Source organism: Folsomia candida, unplaced genomic scaffold (genome assembly GCF_002217175.1).
Source record: "Folsomia candida strain VU population unplaced genomic scaffold, ASM221717v1 Fcan01_Sc011, whole genome shotgun sequence".
Classification (NCBI taxonomy): Eukaryota; Metazoa; Arthropoda; class Collembola; order Entomobryomorpha; family Isotomidae; genus Folsomia; species Folsomia candida.
In genome coordinates, this window is record NW_019091203.1 from 1,881,645 (window position 1) to 1,892,535 (window position 10,891).

The following is a 10,891-nucleotide window of genomic DNA, read 5'->3' on the forward strand; positions in this document are numbered from 1 at the left end:
TATTAATAGTTAATTGCTCGGGCAAATTTGACCGTGCAGATTAATTCGTAATTTGTAGGTCCATATGCGCATAAATTTTAGATTAATTAACTCAAAAGTGTTGTGATAACATTCATATATCGCCGTTAACATTTTGAAGTGCCTGAAACAACAAATAAAAACTTGCCACACAGCCCACAAACTCCTGAGCCACACTGTATCATTCATAAAAGCCTGGGTCTGCCTTCACACACGTATCTTTCCGCTACCCATGTGATTCGCAATTCCTTCAATTTAAAAATTTGACTAAACCTCATGCGCCTTTTTTTTACTTAACACCGACCGGCTATTTTCTATTTTTTCGCAAAACCATAGTATTTGCAAACTTATGACCATTTTCTAGTCAAACATTGGTCGCAAACAAGTCGAACTGAATAACAAGCAAACTAATTATAAGAAATGTTGAGGTCCATTTCTGTCGCACGAAATCTTCGTAATCTTAGCTTATTACATCATAATTTACGAAATGTCGAAATTAATCGTGCCACAGTGGTCAATTATTCCGGGATTCGTTGTCATCCAAGCGTGGAGAGAAACGATGTGTCATTATCTTTCAGCCGAGCAATTCATTTCACAACGACGAGGTAAATTAAATAAAAATGCAAATTGAGTTATAATAAACTGATTAAAAGTTAAACATTTCGAATGAAAATTATAGGCACTTTCTACTTAAAAAAAGTATTGTGGGTATTCATGTCACTTAAAAACGTAGCTTCCCAACACATTTTCGCAACTTTACGATGTTTGCTAAATCGTTCTTGTAAGCGATCTATTGTTATTAAAATATATCCAGTGAAAATCAAAAACAGCAATGCAAATTCAATCTTAATTTGAGAAAAATAGTTTGCGGCGACAACTCATGACTTTTGTGTCGCATATATTGAACAAAAATAAAGATTCTGATTGGTTTATCGCTTCTAAACTTTTCGCAAGAATGGAAAATGTGCGAATTAACAGATAAATAGATATGTTGCGAAGTTTGCGCTTTTAGGAAATTGACGTGAAGACCCACATTAACAACGGCATAAAACAGGATCATTTTATTGAACGATATGTAAAATATTCTTCAGGTTTTATGATTCCCATGAAGACATTGACAAGTCCCTACTCCGACTAGATCAAGAGATTCGAAGAACGGGGAGAGTCGCTCGGCAAGAAATTGACGAGCTCCTTCAAGATATTCGTGACACGAGTATGCACAAAATATGACATAATTTGTCCTATGTATATATTTAATTAGAAAATATTTACATTTGCTAAATATTTGTGTCCAATTTACCACAGAGAAAGCCACCAGCAACCAGAGTCTGATGATGATTCGATGTTGTGGTGAACTTGTTCCGTCCGAGACGGCAGAAAATAGGACAAAACTTGTGAATGAGGTTTGGAAGACGATGCAGAATTTGAGTGAGTTCATTAAATTATTAATTTAACAAGAAATATTGCATGCAAGCGAGAGAAATTCTAAAGTCTTAGGAGGTAGGGTACAGAGAACATGTCCTGTTTGTGTGTACCTATATGCGTACAACTTTTTTTAAGTATGCATTGCACACTGTCGTAAATGTGTTAAAAATGGGAAAATTACAAAATTTTCGGACTCGATAAAGAACTAAGAATTACAAACGCAATGCTCGAAAAGCGAATTATTTAAATAGGCTGACTCATTCTGTAGATATCCTACTTACGGACGGACAAAACGATCGTAATTATGTAATTATCTGACGCTATTAACACCGGTTTTTGCCTAGTTTTCGCATTGCAGCTCGGTCGTCGCAAAGTTTTGAGGATATGTAGGCTTTGTGTAATGTAACGAGAAGGTTAGGGTTTGACGAGTTTGACTTGAATACCCCCACCGATCCTGTTTAAATGCAATCATTTGAACATAAACACGTTCATGATTAGGGGAAAGTTGGCCGAGAAAGTATTTAAATGTCAGTGAAAAATCACCCCCCCCCCTCATTTTCTTATCTTTTTAATGTATGTACAGATGTCCCCTTCGACATCAGCCATTACAACGCTTTGCTTCGAGTGTATCTCGAAAACGAGGAAAAGTTCAACCCGACTGAATTCCTGCAAGAATTGAGTTCCAAGGGTCTCGAGCCGAACAGGGTCACGTATCAACGCCTCATTGCCCGCTACTGTCAAGAGGGGGACATCGAGGGGGCGACCACGATCCTCCAACACATGAAGGATAAACAACTCCCCATCAATGAACACGCGTTTAACTCGCTCGTCGAAGGTCATGCTAAAGCTGGGTATGTGGTTTGAAATGTTTTTAGCAATTTTCTTTATCCGTATGTACGTTTCTAATCACCTTTAAATTGCACCTCATATGGTAAATTTGCGAAGTTACAAAAATTTGTGACTTGAGCAAATTCGTAAATTTACTGATATATAAGAACACTTTTTTCATGTTGTTTTAATGGATTTGTACAGTTCTCTTTTTGGCAGCATGGAGAATGAGTTTTGAAAATAATTTTGTGAATTAAAAACATGCAGATCTGCTTAATTTTTGAAAAAATATCATAGTTTTAAAGTATTTAAAATGTGTGAGAAATCTCCCAAAATTAGCAATACTTCGGAAATTATTTGGTACGCTAAATTTGCGAAAGACGCGTAGGTTCAAGGTTGGCGCATGTATAAAGAGTGAGGTCTTATACTCACATATGTACGTACATATGTAAACTTGTCACAGAGATTTTGTAAAATTATTATCTAAAATTTTTCAGGTTTTCACATTTCAGAACTTCAGGAAGCTTTAAAATAAATTAGTGCTGTGTAAATAATTTGCGAATTTCTGTTTTAAGAATTAAATTTTTTAATTGAGAATGTCGTGCTTAGAACCTAAAAATAATTTTACTTTTTAATTTTGAAATCTCGCAATATGTAGACAAATTCGTGCATTAAGGAATAACTGCAAAAATTTAAATTCCTTAAATTCGGACCTCCTGTCGCAATCTTATTTTCGCCCAAATTTGCGATCTTTATGCATATATTAAATTATGTCTGAACTGTCAAAAATAAGTCGGTATTAATTATGTCGATTAGTGACATGGAAAGCGCGGAGGGAATGATTCCAGTCATGCGACAAGCCGGTTTAGAACCAAACGACGATACTTTTGTCACCCTGATGTGCGGCTATGCAAGAAAGGGAGACATGGACAATGTGAACAGAATTGTGCGGGTGAGTACCTTGATGATACAAATCTTTCTGCATAATAGTCTATGTAAACTCTTAAAAATAATATTGCCCTTTTGAAATGTAAATGCACTCTGTCCTTCCATATTAATTAAACTGCAGTAAAAATCAAGAGTTAAGCTAATGGGATTAAGGATAAAGTTTTCTCTGGATTTAGTGCAGTTTGCGGTATTTAAAATTCAGAGTGCATTTATTATTTAAAAGGGTAAAATTATTTTTAAGAGTGTACATGTTAATATTTTTCACAAAATTGTGAATATGCATGCAATACATAATATATGTAAATATGGCAATCGTTTACAGGAATGCGGAGAAGGTGACGTCATTCTGATCGACAAAGATTTCATGAGCGTGATTTACACCTTGGTTGCCAATGGCCACGAACATTTGGTAGACTCGGTCATTCCACTGCTCACAAAACGTACGGGATTCAACCAGGATGCGACCAACTTGGTGTTAAGGTTGGTCAGTATTGGAAAGTTGGACATCGCTTACAGGCAAGTATTAATACTTTTCTTTCACTTTTTTCTGCTGGTAGTTTGCTACACACTTAAAAATCCAGTAATAAAATAGTACCAAGTGGTATTCATTAACCAGTGACTGTACCAAAGCGAAATGCCCAGTAGTATCAATCTATTTATGTAATAGGTTGATGTGAAAATTTACCATATTATTAGTAAAATTTGTACGGTCCAGTACAATTTTATTATGAATCGGTAATAACATTATTACCTGCGTAACTATGACAGATTTGTTAATACGATTGATTAATATTCAGGCCACCTCATGAGTAAATACATAATTATTACACTATTTATATAAATCGTTACTATAAACACCCTTAGAAATCTGACATGCATATTTACATATTTAGTGACAGAGATATTGGTTTCCTAAATGGTTAAACTTTTCCCAAATATGTTAAATTTACTCATTGCGGTGTTCATATCATGTTTTCTTAACGATATAAGCAAAAATGTCGCTGGCATTATTGTAGTACTCGGTTTCTAAAAGTGTATTACTTCATATTAATGTCATAATTTTTCCAGGATGCTGAAGGAAATGTCGAAAGTAGTTTGGAACGAGGAAGTCCAACCTTCCGGAAACTTTTTTCTGCAACAACTCGTCAGAACTTCGGTAGGCCTATATTTATTGACGATTCTATTACAATACTGATTAACACTCGAATTTAAAATTACGGTGATTTTAGCCATCTGAAGAAATCGTCAAGTTTTCCAAACTTATGATGGAGGAAGGAGTGCATAGCCACGCGCTATCCAAGGCGTGTGATATTGCCCTTCAAGCCAAGGAATTCGATAAAGCGTTTGACCTCTTGGAAGCCTACAAGGAGTCTGGAGCGCCAATCCGACAGCACTTTTTCTGGCCTGTCTTTGCAGGGAGCAAATCCGAGAAAAGTAAGTTTGCGTACAGTATCTCATAAAACCGGTGGTGGCGGAAGCAGGTGGACAGGGGACATTGTCCCCCCAGAAATGTATGAAAATCCTACCATGCCCATGTTAAGAAGCCCCTCCTCTTTCTATCTCACAATGCTAATATGTATCCCCATATGTCCCCCCAACTTCCGCCCCCACTGCATAAAACTTTTCGTGCAATACTAACTCCCGTTTATCCAGTGGAATTGGAAGGTTAAAATTTGGCACAGATAATTGAGACCTGTTGAGGTTAAGCTATCATGTGGCTCGTATCACGTCAAACTCGGAAAATTGTGTGTTTTAACCTTTGCGACCTGTTTCCAAATTCGAATCGTGGCAAAATTGTATGTTAAATTTTGGATTATCATTTCGTCATTCTAGGGAAATAAACGGGGTTAAAATTGCACCTGCAATTCTCTAACTTACTGTACATTTATTGTGGAATATGTACAATACAAAATTTCACTGTCGACACCCCTATTCAATTTAGTTCAGTGATTGCGAAAAAAGAGATTAGTTGTGATTAAAACGCCACAAGTGTCGCAATATGTGGATCACATTTATAATAATAGAATTCTTTAGATTATTGGCCTGAGATAAATATCAGTATTGAGATAAAGTAATGGAGTAATTTCCCTCTCTTCATCTGTCGCATGACGAGCTAAGAAATTAGATATTTTAATGAATTAAGTATGAAGTGGATATGAATGATATAAAACAAATTAAGATCAATTGAGGGTCTCAATCAATTTTTAATGAGGAAGATATTTGTGACCATGTAACATAATTCGTTTTTAAATGTTATGCTTTTAATTGCAGATGTGTATAACGGGTTGAAAAGCATGAAATATCTTGAAGTTCCACCCAGTATGGAAACCCTGAGGGACTACGTTATCCCGGCGATATTCAGGGTATCAAAGGGGTCGCCGGACCAAATATTGGAGAGACTGGGTTCCCACACTGGAATTCCGCTCGTTGTTTTAGTCCCCGCCGTCATGCAATCTTTGCTGTCGGCAAAAAATGTCGAACCAGCAATTCAGTTTGGTACAACAACGATTTGCAAATTATAAGTGGTTATCTTATGTAAAAATTTATAAACTTAGCAATATTTTGTAACAGCTCAAAAATATCGGTTGAGATTCTCCAACCCGCAACTCCGTAGGGCTGTTGCTGACGTCTACTTCCGAGACAGAAATGAGAAGACATTTGTACAAATTATTGGAACAGCAAGGTATTGATTAGTTTTTGACAAACTCGTAGACTTATACATTCTGTGGGACTTTTAATTATTGTCCAAAGAAATTCTTAAAACAAGGACGATATTTCATGAAAGTGAAATATTTTGTACGTCTGTATGAATTATGCAACTCTTTTATATTTAATTTAAGTAATACTGCAAATTTCTTGTTTTAGGTTTTAGCTTATAGTTTCAATGTTTGAGCTTGTAATAAGTGCATAATATTTCAGTTTGGACGGTGAAGACAGAGCTCGGGAAGCCGTTGGACTCATGGTCATGGACATCTTAGAACGTTGCAGAGACAAGGCGGAATTCATTTTACCTATATTCAAAGAACTATTAAAATGCGGAATCGGGCTGTCGAATAGCGGGGCGGAGCTAATTCAAAACAATCTGGGAGACGAGCTGACACCAGAACTTGCAAACGTCATTACACAGCTCACCTCGTCCGACCTGTCGCCCAAACTCGAAATGTATGCACCGACGAGGAACCAGCCCCAACAATTAGAGGAGAAGTCAGTAGCGGAGCTAGAAAAAATGCACGAAGAAGCGCTGAAAAATGGGAAACCTACCCGGGGTCTTAAAAAGGCATTGTTGTTTGCATACTGCAGAAAAAGGGACTTGGACAAGGCTCAATCATTGCGGCAGGTAATAGTTATACATTGTCATTTCTATTTATTTTTTTACAATTAATTTATTGGGCATAGCATATGTACTTGTAACGATGTTTTTGTGTAGGAACTCGCGGCGGATGGTTTCATATTTCCGGTGGGACTTCAGGCACTCCTGCTAGACCTCTATTCTAATTCAAACATGATTGAGGAGGCTAGAGCCATGTACACTACTCTTAAAGCGTCTCTAGATTCTCCAGTAGACGATATAAAAATACTGCACTATGCAGGCCTATTGGCTTCCAATGATCTCATCGACGGTAAGTCTTATCCAATTACTTAAATAAGTCAGTCCAATATTTACTTCACAGAATGCAAAAAATACTGGCCGTTTTCGCAGAGTGTGTCAATGTCCTTGAAACAACTCCTCGAGACGAAAGTAGGAAACCATCCGGCGGACATCAGCAAATAGCTGCCTGGAAGATTCTCAACTCTTGCGCAGAGAAAGGCCAAGTTGAAAACACATCCAAACTCTTCCAAGTTTTACAAGCCCGAAATTTAATGCATGTCAATAACGTAACACTGGGTCCGCTTGTTAAAAGTTACATTGTGAAGTAAGTTATTAATAGAAGATTAGAATTTATAATAATTAGTGCCCTTGTAGGTATGATTAATTTGAATATTATCTGATGCAACGGTTTCTAGGGATGACATGGAGGGAGCGTTGACAGAGTTTGAACGCTGTGTCCGTGACCATCACGCAACGCCATGGAAGCAAGACCTATTTTGCAAGTTTATTAACGCAGAGGACACAGATCGCCTCCAGAAAATAATTGACCTTAGTACTAGCCTCCACGGCGAGGTGAACACAATGTACGACTTGGTTTTCGCATTCATTCAGTGTGGAAAATTGCGACAGGCCAAAAAAATTTTAGAGGTACTTGGCTTCAGAGCAACTGGCCAACATTATTTTCAACATATTTGCTTGTGATAAATAATTAATTCCGAATTTCAGACACCTGGACTTCGCTCACGAAATGACAAAATTGAACTGACCTGTCAGAAATATTTAGAAGAAAACCGTATCGGAGAATTGGAGAATTTAATTAAGATTACCACCGATCTCGTTCATCTGGATAGACACACAATGTACTTCTATTTACTCCAAGCCTACTGCAAAGCCAATGATGCCGACAAAGCACTCAGCGTATGGACATCACTTCAAGAGGAGAATATTCAACCCACGACGGAACTGCTGTCATTTTTGGCCGATTTTTTACGAAAGAATAACCTGCCTATTCCGTTCGCACCTCCCGCCCAGGATGAAGAGGATGTTCCATTGACGGAAAGTAGCAGGAGGTTTATTAGCGGTCGTGGTAAAAAATCGGAGCTGGGGGATGAAGCCACCCTGCCCCGGACTACTAATCCGTTAGTCAAAAAGTTTCGCCAAAGCATAGAGATCAATGATATTGACGTGGCCTTGCAGATGAAGCAAAGGTAAAAATCGATACGATTTAATTATTTTTAGCTTTGGTAGTAATTAGTCATATGCATTCATTACTTCCAGACTTGACGGATCAGATTCTTCAGAGAAACTTGGGCTACAAGACTTAAGCCTCCTGGTAGAAAAAATGGCTCGAGCTGAACGACTCGGTGAAGCTACAAAGCTGACTGAAGAAATGTTCGACCGAGGACAACATCCGTATCCTAGGGTTCTTCGCTTTTTGCTGGGGCGCCTAGCAAGTGCTGGTGAGGCTGACGTCCTAGACCGACTCGAAAAGAAACTCACACCAGTACGTAATACTTTATATTGATCGAGGTGCATATTATTTTAAATTATAATTGGATCGTTTATGTGTTTCTTGTTTCCCAGGAGCTGAAGCGACAATCCATGTTCAATACGCGTCTATGCGTTGCTTACACTAATGCTGGTAAAGGACGAGAGTATTTTCAGGAGCATATAAAAAAGACGGTGGATGGCCTTCAGTTGTCGGGTGGGGACGATAGTTCACAGTCAGTTCCCTTGGCTGGTGCCACCTACGTTTTAATTCGACATGAAGACCTATTGTCAGAATGTAAGTTGCATTTTAATTTTAGCGAGCAGTTATAGAACATATGCAACAAGTAATTTGTTTTCGTTATTTTGTATACAGATGAGCAGTGTGCGAAACAGGCGGAAGAAAAGGAGAACTATGTCCTGACTAACTCCTTGTGGAACTACCACTTAATCAAGAAAGATTTTGAAAAGGCCAAGGAAGTGTGGAATGGAAAGGTACTTCTCAATTATTTAATTTATTAATCACGGCGAGTGTTAAACTTATTAGTGGTATTATTTTTCAGTTGAAATCCCAGCCACGTGTAATGTTTCGCTCAGTTATGGTCGAAGCGAAGGTCAAACAGGACTTGGACATTGCAAATGAGCTAGCATCACACATTGGACAAGCTACTGGCGATATGTCGTCAGCGACCAGGGCAGCGGCTTCCGGCTGTCTGCTAGATGTTTTATGTAAATTTCACAAGCCATAAGGATAGATGTAAAATGATTGAATTGCATAATTATTGGTCAAATCGATGTTTTGTTTGATTTAGGTATGAAAGGAATGGCGAATGAAGCATTTGCACATTTGGAGAAGAGTTTGAAGCAGGGGCTCTCACTGACTGAATATCATCGCGAGACTTTGCTTGCTGTGCAGCTGGAAATGCAGAAAGTCAATAAGAAATTCCCTTACGAAATCCCACCCCCACGTCAACCTGTAAGCAACTAAAAATACAAAATCATGATCAGCGAATTATGGAATACATTACATATGAACGGTGACTAATCAGCGATTTTTGTTTTCATATTTTTTCAGAGAGGACGACGGCAACCAGTAGAAGCATCGGACAGCGACAGTGATTAGATTTAAAATTGAGTAGTGCAGTCGTTAGTTTAATAATTAGCACTTCCTTACATACAAGAAGTTTCCACATTACTGTTTTAAAAGTTTTAATAAATAATTTATATTACATACCACCAGTTTACTTATAAGTAAGAATTATTCAATTCAACAACGAGATCCACCACTAATTTTAGAATTTGGAGTCCAGTATTTTAAGATGTTACTGTGGTCAGTGTGCGTTGATTACACCAATTTTTTTGGCGGGGGAATTACCCTGGGGGGCCTTATGGATTTATAACATGGTGTACATAGTGCACATTGGGACACAGATTTCTCTGGAACGGGTTGATGGATCCGCACAAAATTTTTTGGTGGTAATCTATATCTAAGTACTCCACCCCTTTTAAGTGTTTTTCAGAAATTCGAATTTTGAAATTTATTTCGAAAAAACCAGAAATTTTTTGTTTCGATTTACGAATTCCATTTGTGGTCACATTGAATAATGATCATCAGATTTGATAAAATATGATAAAACTAGACTATTTAATACTGCTCCAGCAAAAATGGCCTCTATTGTTACACACTGGTAATGTTTGTCTAACATGAAACACCACGAAATCAAGCATCACGTTGAAGTGAACAAAATATAATTAAAATATATGTTTAAATGTCTAAATTTCATAATCGTTCTGTTCAATATTTATAAATCATATTTTCTCATAATTGTCCAATGTAGCAACAAATGGAATTCGTAAATCTAAACAAAAAATTTCTGTTTTTTGAATTTTCGAAATATTTTTTTATAAATTTCAAAATTCGAATTTCTGAAAAACACCCAAAAGGGGTGGAGGTACTTAGATATAGATTACCACCAAAAAAATTTGTGCGGATCCATCAACCCGTTTCAGAGAAATCTGTGTCCCAATGTGCACTATGTACACTATGTTATAAATCCATAAGGCCTCCCAGGGTAATTCCCCCGCCAAAAATATTGATGTAATCAACACACACTGACCATAGTAACATCTTAAAATACTGGACTCCAAATTCTAAAATTAGTGGTGGATCTCGTTGTTGAATTGAATAATTCTTACTCCTATGATATCACTCGACCACGCCAAAAATAATTTACCTTGGCAAGATTTGAATGAAGATGGACAACCCCCATGCAAAAACAATATTAAACGAAATGCATCACGCTCTTCGAACGTGTGGCCTTCTGAGTTTTTTTCGTGACTAGTTAAAACCTTCCAAAATAATTTTTCTCAGATTTGCGCCTTAATCTCGCCTACATTTTTTTACTGGAATGTTCAATTTACTGCATGGAATTAAAATAAACTAGCCAGGTTTTTGTAGGCTTGGATATATTTTAAACTTTTTCGTCAAAAATATATAAATTAAACCTCGGACATACATACATAATATAATAATTGCATTATCCTTATTATGCTACGGGCTGGAACTTAGAATTCTACAAAATATAAATATGATGT

The 10,891-nt window shown here is 37.1% G+C and overlaps 1 protein-coding gene across 1 annotated transcript; it reads left to right on the forward strand.

Moving 5' to 3' along the window:
- Positions 1 to 268: 268 nt before the first annotated feature.
- LOC110855029 (leucine-rich PPR motif-containing protein, mitochondrial) lies at positions 269 to 9,532 on the forward strand. Its single transcript, XM_022103465.2, has 21 exons — positions 269 to 623; positions 1,110 to 1,231; positions 1,324 to 1,446; positions 2,027 to 2,294; positions 3,088 to 3,223; positions 3,542 to 3,735; positions 4,288 to 4,375; positions 4,449 to 4,653; positions 5,491 to 5,715; positions 5,791 to 5,902; positions 6,139 to 6,556; positions 6,647 to 6,839; positions 6,920 to 7,133; positions 7,225 to 7,456; positions 7,535 to 8,016; positions 8,087 to 8,312; positions 8,393 to 8,594; positions 8,673 to 8,791; positions 8,860 to 9,025; positions 9,109 to 9,272; positions 9,372 to 9,532. Exons 1-21 carry the CDS (start codon positions 439 to 441, stop codon positions 9,417 to 9,419), a joined length of 4,122 nt encoding a protein of 1,373 aa, XP_021959157.1. The 5' UTR covers positions 269 to 438; the 3' UTR covers positions 9,420 to 9,532.
- The last annotated feature ends 1,359 nt before the right edge of the window (positions 9,533 to 10,891 follow it).

Bases quoted from the DNA above. Each gene is read 5' to 3' on its own strand.
- LOC110855029 (XM_022103465.2), top strand. From the start codon at position 439: ATGTTGAGGTCCATTTCTGTCGCACGAAATCTTCGTAATCTTAGCTTA. The intron at 2,295-3,087 runs GTATGTGGTTTG...TATGTCGATTAG, and splicing joins GAAGGTCATGCTAAAGCTGG to TGACATGGAAAGCGCGGAGG. The intron at 9,273-9,371 runs GTAAGCAACTAA...ATATTTTTTCAG, and splicing joins TCCCACCCCCACGTCAACCT to AGAGGACGACGGCAACCAGT.